A 24,591-nucleotide genomic window follows, 5' to 3' on the forward strand; every position below is an offset into this window, starting at 1 on the left:
AGACTCAGAGATGATCTCACAGAGACAAAACCTTCTGCACACGTAAGGAAGGAAGGGGATCCCCCCGAGCCACTCCAAAACTCTGCTAAGAAAATGGCTTAATCCTTAGAGGTCTCTCCTACATTAGAAAAAATGAAAACTGACAGCCCCAAACAGGCTTTGAGAAGGGAACAGTGAGTGGCAAGGAGGGTAATACAACGGAATTTATTGTTTCCCACTTTGGCAATCTATAAAACTAAGTGTGGTAAAAAGGGGATCATAGGATTATCACTTTGGTGCTGGGATGGACCTCAGGGATCCCATCTGAAGTATGTGAATATTGCAAGGGAGCGTGGGGAGAATTTGCCCAATCATCACGCTACTGAGAGAAACTTGTTTTCTTTCTTATGTGTATCAAGATGGAGCTCAATTCAATCAATCTGTCGATCCCCCCACCCTATTCAGCCCAGAGATCTTTATCAAGTGGAAACCTCTCTGTCGAATGGATCAATGACAAGCATTTCACTTAGGAGAGGGGCTGGGAATAAAATCAGCTACAAAGAACAGAGAGGACCCTTCCCCTGGCACTGTAGTAGTAGGAGGCCCTGAATGGCAGTGACTTCATGGGAACTAAGGGCACAGTAGGCCCACTAAAGAAAGGCTGTTTCCTGACTCTGCAGAGAGCCTGGAGGAAAATCTCTGCCGAGCTCAAGGGGGATACTTTGAGAACTCCAGAAAAAGACTTGCCCTTAAGTGTATAACCTTTATCTGATGGCTTGCTATCTTGGGGAGGGGAAGGAAGGAGGGAGAAAAATTTGGAAAGCAAAATCTTATGAAAAAAAACAAATGCTGAGAAATACCTTTATATGTAACTGGAAAAAATAAAATACTAGTTTTAAAAAGACTCGCCTTTATCACATACACTTTATGCTAATGCTCATTTCCCCCTGAATGTTATAGGTACCGACGTGAGAACATGTCAGAGATTTTCATTTTTGGGAGGAGGGTGTTGTTCCTAATAACACCTAATAAATGTCTTTTTCTAGAAGTTAATTAAAAATGACTAATTGCTATCAATCAGTAATGAAGAAAAGAAAAGAATTTAACTCCCATTTCTTAAGGTGACCACCATCAAAATGAAACATAACTTTTCCTTCCAGGTTGTCATGATTTGTCTCTATACAAAAGTCTACATTTTCTGGTTAGTCCCCAAGTCCCTATTTACTTATCAGGGAGCTTGGGCTTTAACAAAATTTCCCCTAAAAATCAACCTCAAGATATCAAACAAATAGGGAAAAATACAACCTGTTATTTGAGAAAAGGCCTAAATTTAATAAGCAGACTCCGGGAAGCAAAAGTCTCCTCTCAGTTTTCTGTTTCCTTCAGGTATGAATCGGCTATGGCAGCCCACTAAATACCATGACAGGCCATAGGGCTCTGGTCTTGTTAGAAATGGGCCTTGACAAGCCCTGGGCCCGAGCTGGCAGCGACATACAGTATGGGGAGAGAGAGGTGGGCTTCCTTGTGTTCACTCACAGGTGCTCCTGTTCTCCTGTCCTAGTCTCAGCTCCAGCCCGGACCCTGATCATGAGTGATAAGTAGGACAGAAGGCACAGAGAAACAGCTGCCCACGAGCTCCACCTTGGAGGGCTCCTTGGGGGACCCTGAGAATCCTTCAAGAATCTTTCTCTGCCCCTGATCTGAGCTTCAGCTGACAAAGGAAACCAAGGCCGGCTACCAAAAACGCCTCCTTCCCCTTCCTTAACATCTAGATCTCTGCTTTCAAAGGTCTGTGAAACTCCCGGTATGAACGTTCTCTCCTTCACTGTAGCTCCCAGAGGATTGCACAGAGCACTGGGAAGTGAGAGGCTCCCCACCTTCACAAGGGAGAGCTTGAATCCAGGCTGTAGGCAAGGCAGGTTGTCTAGAAGCGCTATTTGGCCAAAATCTCATTTTAAAAAATCATACTGTTTTTCACACTCACCTGTCGCAAAAGTTTCATGTCTTTCATCACAAAGGCAATGTAGAAGAGTGATGCAAAACAATTTAGAAAGTTGAACTGCCAAAAAAATTAAAATGCAGAGTTAAATTAAAAAGTTAATTAAAAGCATTTTCAAAAACTCAAAAGGGAAAATTTTAACTACATTTTTAAAATAAAAGCACTTTTTTTAAAAAACAAGGAGTTTTAAAAAACAATCTAACCTTACCCACCTGGTTTTTAAATTTATTTTGTTTTTAAAAACAAAATAAGAAAACAGAAAATACAAAACAAAAGAGAACATTGTCATATGCCCAGCAGAATATCACAACAAATACCAGATCAAGAAAGTGTATATATATATATATATATATATATATATATATATCAGTAGAAATTACATTTATGTGTATCCATCTTTTCTTTACTTCCTTGTAAAATGTTCTTTTGTTCTCTGCTGTGCACTTTTTACTTTATTCTTTTTTTACTCTTTCATCCCCCAGTCCCTACAAGTAGACTATAATCAAGAAAGGATATTATATATACACACACACACACACACACACACACACACACACACACACACACTTCCTATCCCTGCTGACTCTTTGCTTTAATTCTGCTCTTTAACTTGCCTTACTATTATTTGACCTTCCCCCACCAATGGATCCCTCCCTTGTTTCTTCCCTTGCTTTTTACTTCTCCATCCCTCTTATTTCTTTACAGATTTTGAAGGGTGCTATACCCTTTATAATATATATGTAGTGTTGCTTATTAAATCTATTCCTGATGAAAGTAGATTTCCAGAACTACGAGCTTCCCGTCCTACAACCCCTTTATCTATTCTTCCTCTGTACCTCATTTGTATGACATAATTACTAGTTTTACCTCAGTTTTTCTTTTGAGCTAGCCTATTGTTGATGTCCATCTTAAACATGTGCTGTAAATTTCCCATGTAAAAAAAATAACCATCTTTTCATGTGGAGTTCCTTGAAATTGGATATATGTTAAATTTTCTATTAAGTTTCGGTTTGATTGATAGAAAGTCCTGAAAATCTGCAAGTTTGTTGAATGCCCATTTTTTCTCATTCACTATTATAATTTTGCTGGATATATTTTTGGCTGCAGGCCTACTTCTTTTGATTGTCGGTAGTTATGAATCCAGGACATATGGTCTTTTATTGTAGTTGCTAATAAGTCCTGTACAATTTTAATTGTAGCCCCAAGGTGTTTGAATTATTTTTTCTTGGGTTTTGCAAAATTTTCTCTTTGATTGGGTTTTTTTTTTTTTTTTTGGCAATAATATTCCTATGTGTTTTCCACTAAGGATCTTGTTGAGGTAGTGATTGGTGGATTTTTTCTGTTTCCACTTTCCTCTCATGTTCTATTACTCCAGGACAATTTTCTTGGATGATTTCTTGCATTACTGTGTCAAGGTTCTTTTTTTAGTTACAACTTTCAGGCAGTCCAATTATTCTTGTATTTTCTCTTGATCTCTTCTCCAGATCTGTTGTTTTTCTTATAACATGTTTCACATTCTGTTCTATTTTTTTTTTCATTCTTTATAATCTATTTTATTATTTCTTGGTCTCTCATAACTTTATTGGCTTCCCCTTGCCCAATTCTAATTTTCAAAGAATTATTTCCTGAATGTGAACTATTTGCATTTTTGATTTTCTTCCCAGTTATTTTTACCTTCTGAATCCAATTCTCCCTGTGCAGCGGGAGAACGGTTCGGTTCTGCAAATATGTATTGTATCTAGGATATACTGCAACATATTTAACATATATAGGATTGCTTGCCATCTTGGGGGGGGGGAGGAAGGAGGGAGGGGAAAAAACGAAACATAAGTGAGTGCAAGGGATAATGCTGTAAAAAAATTATCCTGGCATGGATTCTGTCAATACAAAGTTATTATTAAATAAAATAAAATTTAAAATTAAAAAAAAAAAAAGAATTATTTCCATCTTTGAGACTCCTGTTCTAATTGGTTAACTTTTTTTTTTTCATAATCTTCTTGTTTTTCTTGGATGGTTTTTATTTTTTTCTTTAGTATTTCTTCAATGTCTCTCATTTGATTTTTAAATTCTTTTTTGAGTTCTATAAATTCTCTCTGGGCAGGGAGCCATGTCACGTTACTCTTTGAGCTAGATGCTTTTTTTACTTCAGTATTCTCTGAAGATGAATCCCGGTCTTCCCTGTTCCCATGTGTTTCCATGGTGGGGGGGGTCTTTCTTCTTTGCTGGTTCATTTTTTTAAAAATAAGAAGTATTAGTATAAGCACTATAATCCTGAGGTGGGGGGATGGTGTCTCAAGCTTCCCTTCAGCTCTCCCCTCTGACCTGGAACCCCCAAACCAAGAGCTCCCCCCTCCTGCTGAGTGCCGGCAGCCAGCAGTAGGCCTGCCCCCTAGTCTGCACTCCCGGTGTGCTGGCTCCCTCTCCTCTAAGGTCACGGCTCAGCAGCACAGCTGGGCCTGGCATTCCCAGTCACCCAAGGTTCCCCCAGTCTTCCCAGCCTCAGACCCCGACACCTCGGAGGTGAAAGTCTCGGCGGTCCTGAGGCTCCAGCCCCCAGTTTGTCCAGGGGATCCCGTTTTGTCTTTCTGTGGTGCTAGCCTGGAGTGTTTGCACTTCACACGGGTTAATCTCCAGCCCGGAGTCTTTCTTCAGATCTTCTTGGGTTGGGCCGGAGGATCCCAGTTCTGTCCCTGTCTTCTTGGCTTTTCCCCAGTCTATGTTCCCTTAAAGGCGCAAATTTGTTCTGTTATGGGGGGAATCCGGAGATCCTGAAATTTACCTCCCTCCTCCTCTACCTTCCCAGAATCCTCCTCTCCTCACCTGTCTTTCCTTCCCCCCTTTTCCTATCTCCTTCTGTCCTGTCTGACCCATCTCTGTCTTCACTCACTGAAGGTGATGTCAGCGAACCCAGCCAAGGGGAGGGAGACCAGAAAGGAGGGGAACAGAGGGGCAACGTGGGAGGGACAGGAAGGGCGTCTCGAGCGGGATGGCCCAGCTGGGCCGAGGCAGGCCCTGCCTAGGCCTGGAGGTCCAGGCCCGCTTGCGAGGGCCAGGCAAGGGCCAGGTGTCTTGAGAAGAGAGCTCCTGACTCCTCAAGCACAGGACCTTCTGCCAGCCTCTGGCCAGAACCAGGTAGAGTCTTCCCAAAAGTCCTGGCTGTCTCAGGCAGAGAAGACCAGCCGTAACTTAACCTTCCTGGATGTCTCAGCTATGGAAGAGGGTGCCCTGGAGCCCCTTGGTCCTTCACTGACCGGCCCCCAGAACTCCTCTATTAATCTCTCATCTGCTCCCTAACGGTCAATCTGCAGCCCGCTGGGATTCCTGCTTTCCGCTCCCTAACAGTCAGTCTGCAGCCCGCCGGGGCTTCTGCAGCCCACCAGGGCTCCTGCTTCCCGCTCCCTAACAGTCAGTCTGCCGCCCGCCGGGGCTCCCGCTTCCCGCTCCCTAACGGTCAGTCTGCAGCCCGCCGGGGCTCCTGCTTCCCGCTCCCTAACGGTCAGTCTGCAGCCTGCCGGGGCTTCTGCAGCCCACCAGGGCTCCTGCTTCCCGCTCCCTAACAGTCAGTCTGCAGCCCGCTGGGATTCCTGCTTCCCGAGGCTATATGAGTACATAAAAAGTAAGAATAACGAGGCGAGGGAGGACTTGAATGTGCTTTAAAGCATGGACTTGGTGCCAACCGCTTTTCCTGGCAGGTGTGTTTCAGGTGTGTGTTTTGCTTTCTTTAACTGCTTCCCAGACAACGAAGGCCGCCATCATGGGTGAATTCCAAACAAACAGGTATAAATGTGCTAACAATTTTTTATTGTCTAGGATGATGAAGGTCAGGAATAGGACAGATCCCTGAAACCACCCCACCCGCCCCAGGCTGGCTCTGTCTGATCTGTGACTACCTTACACACACTGACAGCAAGTGACCAGCCCCACTTCCATAGGGTGGGCAGCACTTACGGGCCAAGCGCTGTGCCCTACGGCTCTGGCCCTGAGCGCTGCGCCGAGGGCACTACCTGGCGCCCTTCCTGTGACTCCTGGGAGCACACCGCGTCTTTCACCAAATACAGGTAATTCCATGGAACGCTCTCTCTAACACAGGGGTCTCTTCTTTCTTTCACCTGTATTTTCTATGTCCTCTTTTTTCTCCCCTAACTCAGTTACCTTAGGAAAGCATCTCTGTCTGTCTGTCTGTCTTTCTCTCTCTGTCTTTCTCTTTCTCTCTCTCCTGGTTTTTCTTTCCCATCTTCTCTTTATTAGTCAAAAAAAAAAAATGAAGTACCCTTAATCATGTAGCATAAGTGAAAGAACAACAACATTAATGTGTGAATCAAGCATTAAAAACCCCAAAGCTTAAATGAATTCAGTTATATTCATGAAACACAATGTGGAAAGCCCTAAGAAAAGCCATACAAATTTCTATCTACTTCCTCATCTTTTTAAACTAGATTTTCCTTAAATCTTAACTTTCCAGCTAAATCGAAAAGATTTTGATTTAATTAACATATTATTTCTATGGGAAAGTATGTTCCAAATTTCCAAAAGCAGACTTTCTTATTTTTGTTACAAAATTCACTCATAAGCTGGGGATTTAATTTAATTTGTGTGTAAATAGATTTGCTTTTCTTTAAATAGCAAAACTCTTTCCTTGTTGAACTAGTAAGGAACTGAGGGCTCTGGGGTCACCAATGAGAAAAGCAAGACTACGGCTAAGCTATAAATGCAATAAGTTGTTTCTAGATTATTGAGAATTAGCAGCAAAATTCACTCCTATTATCTGTATTTTCTCATATTCTGCTTACTTTCCTGACTTAGTTAAGAACACAGCCCCCATATACACTGGAAACAAGTCTTTAGAATTCATTTCTAGGAGTTATGAGTTTTTGTTATAAAGAAAACCATGTTCTGGGGCAGCTCGACAGTATAATGGGTAGAGTGTGGGTCTTGAAGTTAGGAGAACCGGCCTCAGATACTTAACACTTACTGGCTGTGTGACCCTGGGCAAGTCACTTAACCCCAATTGTCTCAGCAAAAATAATAAAACAAAACAAACAAGAAAAAAACATTTGCAAAGGAAAAAAAACCACCGTACTTACCACCAACACCTTGAGGACGAGGTGATTTTGATAGGCAGATTCCAGCCTGTGATTCTCTGAAATCAGCAATCAGAAATTGTCACATTCTCCCTCAGACAAGAAGCAACGTTCAGTTAATAACAACATCAGGCAAATGTCACCTGCGCTAACGGCACCGGCGGCAAGCCCCGGGCCTCTCATCAGCCCTCCTTCCCTCCCCACTGAGATACATGGCCCCCTCAGACAACAGCTGGATGAGGGGGGATGAAAGAAAGTAGGTGGGACATTAGCTGGGATGGGGAGATAAGAAATGGATATTTAAGACTGTCTCCATAAATGAAGGGGCCTGAGTAATGACCTGCCCGGCTCCAAAAGCAATCGGAGCAAGCTGGAGCAAAAAGCGGCTCGCGGGGGAACGCTGTCATTAAGGGGGACGATGTTCACTCGGAGCACTCCCCCCAGAGCCCCTGCAGGAGCTGGCACTGAGCCCCGGGGTTCAAAGGGGCCCGTGCAAAGGCCCCCATTCTGACCCTTCCCGTCCTGGGGAAAGTGGGCAGCACCCAGAGGGGCTCAGGACACTTCTAAGGGGCTGAGGGGGCCCAGGAAGACACTGAAGGGACGCTGCCCCGGAGCCCGCTCTAGTCAGAAACATCTTTACGGGATTTCTGGCGGCCTCCCACAGTGCTTTTTGGCTGACCCACAGTTCCTTTTCCCAATGGCACCTGCTCTTCTGCATTGGGGCAATGGTGTCTCTGTTCCTCAACTTGGGCCTCCTTTAGGAAAGCCCAAGAACCCAAGGACCAAGGTGTGCCGGCCCCCCGCCCTGCGCCGGCTGCCCCTAGAACGGCCCCAGGGATGTCCGCTTTCTTTGCCCAAGAACCCCAGGGACCGAGGTGTGCCGGCCCCCCGCCCTGCACCAGCTGCCCCCAGAACGGCCGCAGAGATGTCTAGCTCTCTTTGCCCAAGAACCCAAGGATGGGGCCGGCCCCCCGCCCTGCGCCGGCTGCCCCCAGAACGGCCCCAGGGATGTCCGCTTTCTGGGCAATGACACAGACAGAGGCGGCTCTCACCCCAGGAGGTCAGGAACTCGGCGGCGAAGCGGTAGAGACGGTTCATGATCTCGATGACGATGGCGTAGATGATGCTGGGCACGAAGAGCAGCACGTTGGTGAGCTCGGGGACGCTGCTGTCGCGGTGCAGGTCCTGGGCCCAGGCCTCCAGGTCAAAGTAGAGCATCATGACGTAGAGGGAGAAGTAGAGGCAGAGGCAGACGAAGGGCAGGGAGACCAGGTAGATGCGCAGCTGCCTCTTGAAGCTCGAGTAGAGCGGCTCTTCCCGGCCGGTGACGGGGTTGACGCCCAGGACGCCGTGGAAGCCGGGCCGCGGCTCCTCGAACTGCCGCTTCATCAGCAGCGTGCCCCAGCGGTAGGTCATCAGCGCGCAGCCGCGCTTCCACACCTCCAGGATCACGGTGGACCAGATCAGGTTGAAGGAGGCAAAGATCACGTACTTGTCGTAGTCCTCCCAGTCAAACACGTAGTAAGGCAGCCCGATGAGCGCCATGGGGATCAAGGCGAAGGTGAAGTACTCCAAGAAGGCAAAGTACAGGGCGATGGTCTCCCCAAAGTACACGCGGATGTCGTCTGCGGGGTGGGAGACAACAGAGGGGTCTGAGCCGAAATGCTGGGGAGCGGGGCCGGCCCCCCACTCAGGCCTTAGGGGGCCCTTTACCTCGCCCAGAGCACCTTCGCTCTCGGGACATTGGGGGAGAGAGGGCAGGTTCCAGGAGCCCCCCGAGAACCTGGGACCCCACCTCCACCCTTCTCAGAGAGCCCAAGAAAGGCCGGGTGCTCCCCAGCCCTGAAATCACCAGTTCAGGCTAAAAACGGAGGCCCGCCACTCACACTGAGGGGGACGAGGCCTGAGCCCCCTTAGAGCACCCTGTGGTAATCAGACCTCGGGCAGCACCTCCAAATTCCCCAGCGCCAGGTCCGCCCTGCGCTCTCTGGAGTCAGTGGACATTCACTCATTATAGTGAGGTCCTAGGCCGGGGACAACCAAGGGGGAAGAGCAGAGGGCCGGGAGCCCAGGCCTGGCTCTCGCCACAGCTCCTAAGCTCCCCTGCACAGGAAGGGGGGAAGCCACAGAACCCCGTGTGTAAAAAGGAGGGCAGGATAATTCTCATTCTAAATTCTCAAGTCCTTTTTCCTTGTAGGAGTTGGGTTCTTGAAGGTCACATTCAGAACAGGACTTGCAGCTGGCAAGATGAGCCTCTCCAGGATCCCGGGACGGGGCCAGGGTCCCGGGTCCCACTTGTACCACTCGTCCCCTTCACCACTGTAAGGAAGAACGGGGGGGTTTCACTTCCCTCAGCCCTATACCCCCCCTTCCCACAGCTTCTCCCACACAGCTGCGACAGGGGCCCAGAACATGGGCATCCTCATTTTGGCCTTGACAGGAGCTGTCCTTGGACACCAGGAGCAGGGCGTGGTCTCAGACGCAAGCTCCGGCTCGGCCCAAGGCCTGCGAAGGAATAACCAGAGCAGAGATCCCGCCAGAGGAGCCTGGATCTCTGCTCTTCTCAACCAACAGGGCTTTCCAGGCGGTTGCTAGTGGCTGAGTCCAGCAGCTACTGTTAATTAGGCCCAAACCCAAACTTCAGCAGTCTGAGGAGCTCAGACTGGGGGGTAGGGATGGGCAGCAATCAGACCCCTGTGGGAGCACAGAGTTTGATCCTACCATCAGTCTGAAGTCAGGAAATAGGCTAGGAGAATAAGCAAGCAAACAAAGGAAAGAAAGAATTCCACAATGAAAAGTTTCTAATGAAAAGAATGACTCCAAAACATCTATAAACAAATTTAGCTAGAATTCCTAGAGAAGATGAAGCAAAAGTTTTTAAGGGAATTTACAAATGTTTCTATAAATAAAATGGAAGTGCTAGAGGAAAATATTGAAAAAAAAAAAAACTAAGAATTATAGAAGAAAGAAGTGGAAATGAATTAATTATCACAGCACAAGAGATTGAAAAAAAAACCAAAAAACAAAAAACTCACCCAAGCAACAAACTCCCTGAACAACAGAATGAACCAAAGAGAAGTCAATGATTCCACAAAGGCAACAAAAAGTATTAAAACAAAATCAAAAGACCTAAGAAATTGAAAGAAAATGTAAGAAATCTTATAACAAAGAAACAAAAAGCAAAATGCAAAATTTACCTGGCATTTAAGGAGAATAAATTTAAGAATCACTGGACAAGGCATATGTCATGACCAAAAAAAGAGCCTAGAATACATATCTTAAGAAATCTTAAAAGAAAACTGTCTACATTTCTTAGAACCAGAAGGCAACATGGAGCCAGAGAGAACCCACCAGTCACTTCTTGAAAGAAACTCCGGAATAAAACCTTTCAACAACATTGAGCCCAAATCCAAAATTTCTACGTCAAAGAAAAATTTCTACAAGGAGATAATGAGAAAATATCCAAGAACTGAGAAGCCGCAGTGAGAATTACACAAATGAGCAGCTAGCACTTTAAAGGAGCAGAGAGCTTGGATTTTTCAGTATTTCAGAAGGCGAAAGATATGAGCTTACAGTCAAGAATCACCTACTCATCAATACTCATCATATAGGAGGAAAAATAGATTTTTAATGCAATAAAGGATTTCCCAGCATTTTTGATCAAAAGATCAGAGTTCAGAAAAGCTTGGAAGTGCAAATCTCAAAAGGGATATAGGAATAAAGAATCATAAGGGGCTAAACAGGGATAAATTACTTACATTCAATATGGGAGATGATCCATGTGTTCCCTCTAACCCCTTGAGGAGTCATGGAGGGAGAGATTAGATATGATCTGGGAATTGTTCTGTTATGTCTTGATAATCATAAAAGAAGAACAGAAAAGGAGGGAATGAGAAATATCCTGAGCAGAGGGAAGGAGAAGGAGGAGGAGACAAAGGGAAATTATCTCATGTCATCGAGGAGTGTAAGTAAGCGTCTGTGCAAACAAGGAAGAGGGCATGAGGGGAAGCTGGTGACACTGGATCCTTATTCTTATTTGAACTCATCAAAGGAAGGAAGAAAACACAGTTACCTAGAGAGGTGCATTTCATTCAACAGGCAGATGGGAGGAAAAGGCAAGAAAGGAGAAGAGGAAATGAAAGCGAAGGCAGATTAAGGCAGGAAGTAGTTCTAAGCAAAACTAAATCTAATTAAGGATATGAATAGCTATTTTTTGAGGTTTCAAAGAAAGGTAATCTGAGGAAAGGCCCATCGATCAGCGAATGCGTGAACAATTTGAAAAGACGGTTCATGAATGTGATGGAACGATAGTGCGAAGTAAAAATTGGTGAAGAAGATAGTTTCAAAGAAATCAGGGGAGATGTGTATGAACTGATATTAAGGGAAGTAAACAGAATCCAGAAAACAATTTATCCAATGACGGCAAACAACCGTGAAAGACTCAGTAACTGATCAGCATAAGGACCCACGATGATTCCACAGGACTGATGATGAACCATGAGACCGACTTTCTGATAGTGAGGGGACCTTCTCAGAATGCAGGATGAGATGACAGAATGAAGCCCCACTTCTGCCCTGGCTCCCCTCCATGACTGCCCTATTCTCCAACTCTTCAGATCCCTGGCTCAGTTTCAGCTCCACTTCCCAAGCAGATTCTTTCAGGTCCCCCACGTTCCGGGGTCTTCCTCTCTAACCTTCCTATGCACCAGCTGTTCTCTTAGTCTTCCCCTACTTACCTTGGGTCTCAGCTCCCTGCTGACCTTTTTTGTTCTGTCCTAGCCAACCCCAATGTCATTCTCCTTGGCCGACAAAAGGGAAGCAAGAGCAGAGAGGAGTCTGCTTGACCTCTTCCCACCACTCATTGTGGCCACTTTCCCCGAACAGTGGGGGTAGAAGAGGGGTCCCTCTGCTTACTCACAAGTCCCACCAACCTGGATCCAAGTGGCCCAAGGGGAGCTGCTTCCTGCTGGGCAACCCCTTGCCTCCTGGCTCTCTTCACAGTGCCCCCCTCACCAGAGAGCCAGGTGGGTTCCCAAACAAGTGCCAAGAGGCCTTCCTAGGAGAAGGGGGCCCTGTCCCCTCCGCAGGGGGCACCGGCCCTCAGACATACCCAAAGGCTGGTACTTTAGCTTGAATCGGTTGTACCATGTGCTCTCGAGCTTCTTCAGAGCTTCGTTGTCATGCAGTGGGAAGAACTGAGTCACGAGACCGGAAGTGAGTAATCTCCGCACTAAGAGAGGAAGGAGAAACATGGGGAGGACATGAGCAGAGCAGCCCGCCCACCCCTGGCCCCAGACAGGCCTCCTTGGCCCAAGGGCTCCCTGAGCACCCAGAGGCAGTTGTCCACCATGTTTTACCAACCAAAAACTAAAGCAAATCTTCCCTTCCAGGCTGCTCCTGTCCCTCCCTGTTTTCAGGGGCAGTTGAGAACAGGATGTCTTGTGCCAAGAGAGAAGGAAAGAAGGGGAAACTCTCGAGCTGTCTGCTGCCAATGAAGGCCTAAGCCATGGGGCACCCCAGGGATGGGGTCATGGGCCTGAGCTGTGGGGCATCCCGGGGGTGGGGTCACGGGCCTGAGCTGTGGGGCATCCTGGGGGTGGGGTCACGGGCCTGAGCTGTGGGGCACCCCAGAGGTGGGGTCACAGGCCTGAGCTGTGGGGCACCCCGGGAGTGGGGTCACAGGCCTGAGCTGTGGGGCACCCCGGGGGTGGGGTCACAGGCCTGAGCTGTGGGGCACCCCGGAGGTGGGGTCACAGGCTTGAGCCTCTTTCTTCAGGTATAAGTGTGTTCTACAGCTAGACAGCCAACGTCCTGAGGAAAGGTATGTCCTTTAGGTGAAGGGCTTTGTCACTGAAAAGCCCTCATAAAGCCCTCATACCAACGAGCTACTCTTGGGATCCCTGATCATAATTTCCAGCACAGCATTTGGGCACCACATTCACGTGGCGAAGGGCTGGCTGACTGGCACGTTAGCCACAACTTGTGTCCATACTAAAATCTAAGGTAGGTATACATTACCTCACACACTCTGAGAACTCAGAAAATTCTGAATTAAAAAGCAGAACTTCATCCAAGCAAATGGGCTGCTTTAAAAACAAGAGTATTCAAAATAAAAACGGGAACCAAAAGAATCATTCATAGTTCAAAGAAACTATGTTAAGTAAGAAGACTCTTTGGCTACACCAATGGGAAACTCCCCTTTGGATTCTCTGTTCTCAGAAGTACTGAAAAATGTGACACTTAAGTAACTGAACGACTTACGGATTGATTTTCCTGGATAGAGCTTGGCCTGGGGGTATCCAGGGATCATCTTTTCATCTCTTGCTCTAAGATTTTCAAGTTCGTGCTTGATAATAAACTGACACTCAGACATCGTGAGGAAATCATCATTGTCATCTAAAACAGAAAAAAAAACACTCTTTTAAAAGTTCAAAAGTAAAATCCAGTGATACTGTACCAATTACCTTAGACCCCCGAAACAATAACCCCCAAAAAAACCTATTAGGATTCAAACTGCAAAAACAAATCAGCAAGAAGACTATTCAAACATTACAGGAGAGCAGGAAAAATGAAGTCATTAACAAGTGGTACGGCACAATGACCAGAGGAGTCGCTGAACCCGAGTTCAAATTCTACCTCAGATGTTTACTCCTTGTGCAACTTGGGGTAAAGGCCTCCCCTCCTGGGAGCCAGCTCCTGAGACCCCTTTCAGACCCTGAGATTTATGGTCTGTGCTTTTCATGCCCTACAAATACATCACTCTTCTTCGGGTGCAATCCCCACATGATGCACCCATCCGCCATACTTCCCAGGTTACAAGTATCTGTAATGGGCTGAAGCTCAAGTTGATGCACTGAGGTCCCAAGCACGTGAGGCTAAATAGCAATTGGACAATATTCTATTAATATATGCTTGGAGAAAGAATGGCCCCGCCCACTCTCTGTGCAAGTTTTGATGTGTCATATAGGAAATGATGTAGAGACAATTTTGGTGAGTAGAAAGAGAGAGGCAGAGAGACGGCTGGCCGGGTTCGTGTGGCGGCTGCTCTCACTTCCTTTCGCCATCCCCCTTTCACCTCCACAAAGAATAAAGATCAATGATTTTTCCTTAACCTGAATTCCTGACTCTGGCTGATTTTAAAATACGGGTCATCACAAGTATCTTCCCCTAGGACTTGGGGAACTCACCACTGAAGCCTTTGAAGTTCTTCCTGCTCTCATATGTGAACACTCTCATGGTGTTGTCATTGCATTCCTTCACCAACCCCACCGACTCTGCTCCGAGCAGCAACCTGATTGTAGAGGCGCCAATTAGATACACATTCTGACTCTCCAAGGTTTGTTCTTCACACTTCTCAATCAAGGGTCTAATTAGCAACTGGGCCCCTTCAAATAAAAAGCAGAAAAGTCAAATGACAGTTAAAAAAAAAAAAAAAGAGACACATTTGCCTTTTTTTCCTACCTACACTAGACTTTCAAATAAGCAAATCTCTGATAAAAGAAATCAGAGAAAAAGGAAAATGAATTTAAAAGTAAAAAAAAATCCCACAGCAAAAACCAACCAGGCCCTAGCATGTTGGAATCCATTATATGGGGCAACAAACGCAGGAAATCCCTTCTGACACTTGAGCAAGTCATGTACCAATTAAACAATAAACAAGTTGGGTGCTAGGCGCAGGAGCTACAAAGTGGGCAAACTTTTCTCAGCCTCTATTTTGGCATCTGGACATGGGTTTAATGGGCCCTACTTCACAGAGCTGTGGGTGATGCAGGGGAGGGTGACACAAAGAAAAGCCAATTTTATTTCTAACTCCATTGCTGCTTCCGGGCCTACAAAGACTGTGGGGAGGCGGGGCAGTCCAACGGGACAGTGGAAATCAGGAGAGACCAGGCTTCCATCTCCTGTTTCTGGCCTCCCCCAAGCAGTGAGAATCATGAGTCTCCCCCGAGGTCATCTAGGCCAGAGGACCCTACAACAGTAGCAAGGAGAGTCCTGGCTTAGGAACCACTGAGCTGCTCATATTCTATCTCATTTATTCTTCAAGTGAGAATCTACTACACATATTAGTTCCTTTTTTACAAATAAGAAAACAGCCAAGGGCTCCTCAAAGTGTAGTGACTTTCCCCAATTTCTCAGAGCTGGCAAACGGAGGGGCTGCCCAACACCTAGGACCAATGTTCCATTCCCTAGTGGCGCCTCCAACAACACAGATTTGGGCTTTCTTCCTAACCGAAGGTTTTTTTTCAGGGGGGAAAAAGCTTATGAACCTATATGAAAGACAGGAATCCTTACCAAAAACTTTTTTATGGAAGAAAAGATTTTTTTTTCCTTTGTCAAGTGGACAAATGCTCAGAAGGCACTTAACGATTTGCCTGGGTGCGTCATTTTTCCTAAGTCAAAATACCCCAAGCACACAAATGCCATACAGTCAATACACTTGCCTCCCCAAAGTTGGAGAGGTGAGTGCGAGTGCACCAGGTTTTCCTTTAGCTCAAATCCCCAGCTCCCAAAGAGATTTACAGCAGGATCACTGGATTTTGATAATCTGCACAAATAAAAAGACAATTGGGGGGGAATTATAGGAGGGAATAATTTATCTTCTGAATTTAGATAATCTAAAAGGCTTTTTGTAAAACCTTGTTTGATTTTTGATCCAGACACCCTGTGATTTCACAGTTATACCTGTGAAGTTGGGACTCCCAACTTGAAAAGTCTCTTTATCAAGGCAGACAGGTAACTGCTCTGTCATTCAGAATCTCAGATAGAAGCCTGAAGTCTTCAAGGACTATGACTTGCCCCATGGTCATCCCACTGGCACGTGTCAGAGCAGGACTTCAAACTACATCTTCCCATCTCTAACGTCATGCTTTCCCCACCACAAGCTGCCTAGCATTGACAACGGACTAAGGAGAAAACCAGTCATCCATCACTTTCCCACCAATTTCTCTGGGCCCTTTCATTTACATATAATAATTATGCCTTCTTTAGTTTATACAAAAAACTTTCCTGTAAACCTTGAAATCATAATATCTGGAATAAAGTTTGGGGCAATCAGTTGAGGGTCAGAAGTATCTTTTTTTTTTTTAATCCACTGTTATCACTATCTAAATAGAGCCTTCTGCCAAATGTACTAGCAGTTAAGTTCAATCTCAATTTAGAGAATATTTTTATTTCTTGGTTGTGATCTAATTTGGTGATTGTAGAAAATATAAAGATTTTCTTCTGATTTATATGGTCAACTCAGTATTATCATCGTTATAAATAAACTTTGACTTGAGTGTTTAGTTCTATCAGTTTCTAGCCAGATTATTCACTTGAAAAGGCACATGTTCTACTAAGATTTTAGCAAATCAGTGTAGCTCATTACAGTCTGGATTTACATTTCCATGCTGAGTTTACAAAGAATTTGTGCATCTCACTCTATTCCCTGGACAGCCTGTCCCTATATGTCTCCCTTTCAGTGACCAAAGTATTTTTTTTTTAATTTTTTGTTTCCATGCCAGGGTAATTTATTTTTACAACATTATCCCTTGCACTTGTTTCTGTACCGATTTTTTTCCCCTCCCTCCCTCCACCCCCTCCCCTAGATGGCAAGCAGTCAGTGACCAAAGTATTAAGTACTTCCTTTGAGCCCTGCATTTTACTAGGGTTAGGGCCCGGTTTCCGCCTCGAGGGAGTTCGGGGTCTAACCACTAACCACAGAGACCACATGCAAGCCATCAGGTACTTATAAGATAGAGCCCGACCCAGGGGGCAATCTTCAGGGAAAGCACTGGCATTTAGGGGATCCTCTCCTAGAGGGTGGGGTTTGAGGAAGGAGGTGGAGGTGAGACAGGAGATAGACAGTTGGGAGACGGGAGACAGGTGAGATGTGCAAGGGGAAGCCAGGATTGCTGGGAAGGGAGTAAAGGGAGTAAAAGACAAGACTGGAGAGGTAGGAAATAGGGGGCCAGATGTAACCTCCCTGAGGGCAGGGGACTGTACCTCGGAGCATAGCACAGTGCCTGGCACATAGCAGGTGTCTAATAAGTCCTTAATGACTGTCTGAAGGTAATGTGGAAAAACTAGGACACCAACACCTCCCGGTGGAGTCGGGAACTGCTCTAACTCTGTGGAGGACAATTTGGAGCAATGATCAACGAGCCAGAAAACTCAGCATCCCTAGCATCCTTCCTCACATCCTTCAGCATCCTCAAGGTACAGTCCAAATCCGACTTTTTTCTTAATGCTTTCTCTCCTTAATGACTCTAACCTGAGGGCTTTTTCCTTCCTCTAAATTCATCTATCAATCATTGGCTAAATAATTAAACTTACAATTAATCACATACTGCCTTGTGACAACTTTCCTGCCACTGTCTCTCCCTGATGATTTAATTGTCACCGTTCTGAAAGTAATAAATAAATTTACTCCAAAGTGGCTCAATTCATAAACATGAAGAAAAATGTTGCCAGTATTAAATTACAGAAACCTTGACACCATATTGGGCGTTATCTTGGTATAGGTCATGATGACGTGCCGAAAAATGAGTACATTCAAGATAAATAGCTAAGAAAAAGACCATTCATCTGATAGAGATTTCACTTTTCCCATATTTGTCTTCTTGCCAGTTTGATGGAGAGCTGATTTTTACACTTCTTGGAAGCCTACAAGAGATCAACAACTATGGGGTGCATCAAGTTCTGCATATATTTATAAGTAGATCTTTAAAAGGCCATTAACAGCAACTGGGGAAAAAAAACACACTTCCCAAAGTATTTTTAGCAATTCAGACTGAAACTAAAACTCTGCAAAATCTAAGTTTACTCACCTCCATTATTCTTTTTATCATTAATTTTTTTCTCCAACCATTTCCTGGTCTCTTCTTTGACATCTCGGGCAAGTTCTAAGATTACTAAAGGCTTGAAAAAAGACTCCGAAGTATCAAGGGCAGATAAGGTCACTTTCATCTTTGGACAATTTGCTAAAAGATAAAAAATAAATTTAAAAAGTTGAAATCTGTTCAGTGCAGAAGACACAAATATAGTGGCCCCTTGTTGCCTCAGTTCAACGCCATTTTTGAAAACGTTTTCTCCAATGTTACCACTGTCATCATCATTGCCCAAACTGCAAACTTTCTGTCGGTCTCCTCCTGCCCTTGTGAGGCATCTAACATGGCTGACTGCCCTCCCTTGCCTCTTGTTCTCTCGGGGTTGCCTTTCTCAGTCTCCTTTGCTGAATAATCCTCCCTCTAGCAGCCGCTATCTGCTGGGTCTCTCTCCGAGGCTCTCTTCCCCCCCTTACAAACATCACTTGCCATGGGTTTAGTTAGCATCTCTAGTCAGATCTCTCTAGTCAGTGCCATTCCCTGCCCACACAGAGCCCCTGGATGGTGTCAAGTCAGATCGGGCCTCAGACACTCCCCAATGATGTGACCCTGGGCCAGTCGCTTCACCCTGTTTGGTTCAGTTTCCTCATCCGTAAAATGAAGAAGGAAATAGCAAACCACTTAGTGTCTCTGCCAAGAGCACCCAAATGAGCCCCCAAAGAGCCAGACCCAGCTGAACAACAGTCATGAATCACCGACAATCTCTTGTAAAATCCAAACTGGGTGACAGGTGCCCCAAACAGAACTCATCATCTTTCCCCCAAACCCCTCATCTTCCACAGTTCCCTGTTTCTGTCAAAGATACCACATCCTTCTACTCTTGGGCCCACCCTGCACTCCTCCCTCTCCCTACCTCCATCCTCCTCCTGTCTGCCACCATCTTAGATCAGGTCTCATCCCCTTTCACCTGAACTATTACAAAGACTCTGGGTCTCCATCCTCTCCCACCTGCCAGAGGCTTTATGTGCCGATCTGGCCCAAGGCCCCTCCTACCTCTAGAATAAAATCTAAACTCCGTTTGTTTGACTTTTTTTTAATTAAAGCATTTCCAAAATATATACATGGATAATTTTCAACATTCACTTACAAAACCTTGTGTTCCAATTTTTTTCCTCCCTTCTTCCTATCCCCTCCCCTACATGGCAAGTGACCCAAAATATGTCAAACACGTGCAGTTCTTCTATACATATTTCCACAAATATCATGCTGCACAAGAAAAATCAGATTAAAAAGGAAAACAAAATGCAAGCACATAACAGCAACAAGAGTGAAAAGGCTGTGTGATCCACATTCAGTCCTCTCTCTGGGTGTACATGGCTCTCTCCCCACAAGACCATTGGAGCTGGCCTGGCTCATCTCACTGTTGAAAAGAGTCCCGTCTATCAGAATTGATCATCGTATAATCTTGCTGTTGCCGTGTACAATGATCTCCTGGTTCTGCTCATTTCACTTAGCATCCCCATTCTCCCCTCCCTGGGTCTCCCTGACCTTGCTCTCCTCATTCTCCCCGTTCTCCCCTCATTGATTCTCCCTGACCCTGCTCTCCTCATTCTCCCCTCACTGGGTCTCCCTGACCTTGCTCTCCTCATTCTCCCCTCGCTTATTCTCTCCAATCCTGCTCTCCCCATTATCCCCTCACTATGTCTCCCTGACCCTGCTCTTCTCATTCTCCCCTCCCTGGGTTTCCCTGACCTGCTCTCTCCATTCTCTCCTCGCTGGATCTCCCCAACCCTGCTCTCCTCATTCTCCCCGATTCTGCTCTCTCCATTCTCTCCTCCCGCAGTCTCCCCGACCCTTCTCTCTTCCCTCGGTCTCCCCGACCCTGCTTTCTCCATTCTCCCCTCACTGGGTCTCCCCGACCCTGCTCTCTCCATTCTCTCCTCCCTTGTCTCCCTGACCCTGCTCTCCTCATTCTCTTACCTGTATGGCCCATTCAGTCTCCCAGGCTGGTTCCCACTAAGTGAGTCTCTCCAGGGTTTGCCTTTTAAAGCCCTTTAAGACCTGGTCCCAACTACCTTTACAACCTCAGCACACAGGGCTCCCTTTCCTTGTTTCTCAAGCTAGTATTCCAACCCCTTTCCTTTCTGTCTTGTGCTTATTTTGTTTTTTGGTTGCGTGTATATTTTCATATACAAACTGGTATAGAATGATAGCATTTTTAGCACTTTTAGGTTTGCAAAGTGCTTCATAAATATCTAGTTTGACCTTCCACCTCTTCTTTAAGGATGAGTAAACTGAGGTAGATATATTTTCTTTCCCCACATCTGAGGCTAGATTTGAACTCAGGCCTTCCTGACCCCAGATCTAGCCTTCTCGCCATCACACCACTCAGCTGCCTCTAGAACGCAGGGCCCATGAGTGTGTCCCGACCAAGCACAAGGCATCTGGCACTTAATAAGCAGCTAGCTGTTGAATGGTTGATTGACTGCCCCTTCACATTTAGCACATATTTAGTTTTAGTCTTTTCTCTTCATGACAACTCTACGAAGAAGGGAGTAACAGGGTTAGCCTTTTGATTGACAGAGGGGAGGAGGGAAGGAGAGAGAAAGGCAGGAGAGGTGAGAGAAGGAAGAGGAGGGGGAAAGAGAGAGGGGAAGGAGTGGGAGAGGGAGAGGGAAGGCCTTCAAACTGCTGGTTAGTGAGCTTGACTTCTGTTTCTGGGGAAATAATGGAAAAGATCATTAAAAAGTTGGTCGATAAACATTGAGAAAAGGAAGCAGAAATCACTCTAAATCCAGCCCGGCTGCATCCAGCACAGAGCGGGCTAAACTAAGATTATTTCCATTTTTTACCAGGTTACTAACCTGGAAGATCGGGAGGATATTCTATTGTTTGATTAGATCCAAGCATTTGATAAAGCATCTCTTGTTACTGCCATAAAGAACATGGAGAGTTGTGGAGGAAACAATAGATTCCACCATGATTAAAGGCCAGAATGGCGGTCAGGGGTTCAACGCAAACTTGGTAGGAGCTCTCCAGGGCAGTGATCAGGAGAAATCTGGGCTCACAATTAAGATTCCTTATTAATCACTGTTGCTGACCTGATTTGGAATTTTCTAGGCAGAGATACTAGACTAGTTTGCCATTTCCTTCTCCAACTCATTTTACAGATGAGTAAACCGAGGCAAACAGGGTGAAAGGAACTGCTCAGGTCATACAGGTAGAAAGTGTCTGAGGCAGAATCTGAACTCGGGGTCTTCCTGCCTCCAGGTCTAATGCTCTGTCTGCTCTACCACCGAGCTGTTCCCAGCTGCAAACAGTCTGTTCCTCCCTAAGCAGTTCACTTGTAATATCTTGTGATCTACTTCTGGTCTCTCCTCAAGCCCACTCCCCTCTTGGCACAAAAAACAAAACCCGAGGTTCTCTGCCAAGCACTCCCCCTTCTCCAGACATCTCCCACCACCCCCTACTTCACTCCAGCCGGAGTCAACCCACCTACACAAACTACGGACCCCATCCCCTTCCCCCTTATCCAACAGCTCCCCCCATTTCCATCTTCGATGCCTCCCAATTGGTTCCTTCCCTGAAGCCTACAAACGTCCATGTCTCCCTCACCTTTAAAAGGTGATTCCTTGATCCTACCCTCCTTGTTCCCTCTCCTCCCTTTTCTTAGTCTCTCCACGCCCTTCTGCCTTTCTCCTACACCTGCTGCAGTCTGGCTCCTAACCCATCATTCAGGGAAAACCGTTCCTACCAAAGTCGGACCTGTCAGGTCCAATGGCTCGGTCTCAACACTCGGCCTTGTTCTCTGTGGCTTGTTCTCCCTGACACTGACTCTTCCTGATGCTCTCCCCTGACTCTGCTCTTTCCAGATTTCCCCCATTCTCCCCTTGCTGGGTCTCCCTACCCTGCTCTCCCCATTCTCCCCACTCTGGGTCTCCCTGAGCCTGCTCTCCAGATTCTCCCACCTGTATGGCCCATTTAGTCTCTAAGGCCTGGTGGCCAGGCCTTCTCTTGTCCAGTTACGGTTTGTCCTTCTTTTAGAAAAGGACCAATGATGTTAGAGTCATATCTGGTCTTGCACAAGTTGGATTTAAATGAGGCAGTTTCTCTCTCTCTTCCCGAGACATCGAAGTCCAGCGGTGAGACAGAAGTCAAGATGATTGGCCATGGCCCAGAACCCAGTGGGGGTCCTTGTCTCTTGGACACCTGACCGAGTCCCGAGCGCTCCCCAGGGCCTGCCTAGCCACTGCAATGCTCACCCGCCCCTCCCACCCTGCCGCGATGCTTTTACAGGGGTTTGGCTGCTGGGCCAGCGACAGGGGAGCCACAGGGGAGCTGGAGGACAGGCGGCCATCGGCAAGATGGCTGAGCGGCCAGAGGTGCTAGTTCTTGAATACCCTGAGCCCCCCACTCTCCACCCATCTCGTGCCGCTGCTTGCTGCTCTCATCAGCTTTCAGAGGTTCACTTATCTCTACTGAGATGACCTTCAGGCCTATTTATTCAACATTGACCCCCACAGAGCTCCATCCTCACATCACCTGCTCCCTTTTGGATCTCCCCAGGGATTTCCCACACTCCACATTCTCAAAACAGAACTCAGGATCTTCCCTCCCCAAACTGCCCCACCAAGAGCACTCCGATCTCTCAGCACCCCCGGGAGCACAAGCTTCCCTCCCGGCCTTGACTTTGCCTCCCACTCACCCCGTGGTCCCTTCTGCCTCGGCTCCTCGCCTCCAGGGTCCCCTTTTCCGTGAGGTCCGGGCCCCCGCACCACCCACCTGCCCTACTTCCCCTCAGTTTCCTGCCCTGTAGGATGAAGGGATCAGACGGCTTCGGAGGCTCTTCCAGCTTCAGCTCTGGGATCCTGGGTCCTCCCCACCAATCTTGCTCGCCTGCTGCCCACGGCTCAGGCTCCACGTTGGCAGAGCGCCCCTCCCCTTCACCACAGGGGTGAGCTGTCGGCACCGCCCCCACCTCCTGGAAGGGGTGCACATGGTCACTGACCCCTGGCGGGGCGTCCTCGACCATCTAAATTCCTTCTTGCTTTGGAGGCTACAGATAAATCCCTTCCAAAATGCACAATGCCCAAAGCACTGCGCTAGCCCTGGAGGGCCCACCTCGGCGGCCCATTCTAGGCCTGGAGAAGCCACCAAGATACAGAGACAGGATACCCTCAGGAGGTCTCCACTCTAGGAGGAAGGATAAAATATGTACGGAAACTGAAGAGGAAAAATAAACCGTGCCTGAGGCGTCCTGGGAGGCTGGCGGGCCTTGCTGCCCAATTCCTGTTCCTACCAGTATAGACTGTCAGGCACTTTCTCCAGCCGTCTCCCCCTGGGGTTCGCTGGTTCAACTGAGATCCCATCCCTGGCACAAGGGCTCCCAGTCCTGCTTCTGAATTTATCTGTGGGGACAGAGCTCAACTTGCATGTGCCCAGCCCCATCCCACCATGAACACCTGAGGGTCAGGGCCCCGCTTTATGCTTTAGCAGAGGGCCCAGCGGGTACTTAATCAGGGCTGGCTGGCCTGTAATGACCCCACAAACAGTCTTCAGGGTGCACTCCAAGGGAAGGGATCCAAATGGGAATGGTGACTAAGTCCTGGGATGGAGCAGTGATCCAGGGATAAAGGATCTCCCTTCTAGGATTCCTCAATGTGGCTGTCAGCAGAGCCCAGCCCTGAGCCCCCCATCAGAGGCAGAGCCCAGCCCCGAGCCCCCCGTCAGAGGCAGATCCCACTTCTCACAGGGCCGGCCTGGTGAATGCTTAACAACTGGAGGGAAATGTTCCCAGGAACTGTTTTTCTTTAATCTGCAATGTCAAGGCTGGACAATAGAACCATTACCCACGGCCTGATTTGTAGCCTTTGCCCATTTCTAAGGTGTGAATGCTGTAAAAACGTCTGATCCCCTGCCCTTTGCAAACCTCTCTGAGAGCAATGAAGACCCGCTCCCTCTTGAAGCACTGGACAAGGCCTGGCCAACAGCTGTCCCTCCCATGTCAGGGCCTTCTCGCCTTGCCCAGCCTTCTCTCCCTCTTGCTTTAGTGCCATGAAAAGTTTAAACTGGCCCTTTGGGCCCAACCACCGTTTGGTGATGAGGCTTCTCCCCCGAGCTTTAGTTCCATGTAAAATGTCCCACATGCACTAGTGCTCTTTGCTTCTCCTCCCCTTCCATCCATCTCTCCCTTCCCACCCATCTTGGCTCACACAGCTCCCCTCTTGGCTAGGCCTTCTCACCCCCCACCTCCCCATTGCACGCTCTCACCCAAGGCAGCCAGCACGATTCCCCTGCCCCACTATCGCTCCCGGCCCAGTGGCCACTCTTGCCACTTCGTACTAGCAGGTCCCCCCACAGGCTTTCTCTGTTCCTCCATCTCTCATCTCCGTGCCTTGTCCATGAACCTCCCAAAGGCCTCCTAGGTTCACGAATCTTAGTCCTTCCCCAGTTTTTCTCCAGATCTCAAAGCACTGGCTCTTGGAGGTCGTCCACTTTCTCCCCTTGCCCCATTTACCTGCCCTCCTGACCCATGCCTCAGAGTACCTTCGCTCCTCTCCTTGTATTTCATCTGTTTTTATTTACTTCAGTTATATCTTCTTAGAACATAAGCTGATTTCATTCTCTACTCCCATTTCCCCAGCAGCAGCACGCTGCCTGACCCATAGTAGGGGCTTAATAAAGACTATACTGACAATGTTAACTTGCCCAGCCCCAGCTTCTATGG

The 24,591-nt window shown here is 47.1% G+C and overlaps 1 protein-coding gene across 2 annotated transcripts in view; it reads right to left on the reverse strand.

Annotated features, from left to right (window-relative positions):
- ANO10 (anoctamin 10) overlaps window positions 1-24,591 on the reverse strand; it is a 164,766-nt gene that overhangs the window by 132,671 nt on the left and 7,504 nt on the right. For both annotated transcript variants that reach the window (XM_051962098.1, XM_051962097.1), the window contains exons 2-8: window positions 17,868-18,020; window positions 14,247-14,444; window positions 13,321-13,455; window positions 12,170-12,289; window positions 8,112-8,684; window positions 7,063-7,118; window positions 1,964-2,038 (exon numbers count right to left, since the gene is read on the reverse strand). In XM_051962098.1, coding sequence (XP_051818058.1) covers window positions 1,964-2,038; window positions 7,063-7,118; window positions 8,112-8,684; window positions 12,170-12,289; window positions 13,321-13,455; window positions 14,247-14,444; window positions 17,868-18,006 — 1,296 coding nt within the window. In that variant the 5' untranslated portion in view covers window positions 18,007-18,020. The remainder of the gene's footprint in view (window positions 1-1,963; window positions 2,039-7,062; window positions 7,119-8,111; window positions 8,685-12,169; window positions 12,290-13,320; window positions 13,456-14,246; window positions 14,445-17,867; window positions 18,021-24,591) is intronic.

The sequence above is a fragment of the Antechinus flavipes genome, chromosome 5 (genome assembly GCF_016432865.1).
Source record: "Antechinus flavipes isolate AdamAnt ecotype Samford, QLD, Australia chromosome 5, AdamAnt_v2, whole genome shotgun sequence".
Lineage (NCBI taxonomy): Eukaryota > Metazoa > Chordata > Mammalia > Dasyuromorphia > Dasyuridae > Antechinus > Antechinus flavipes.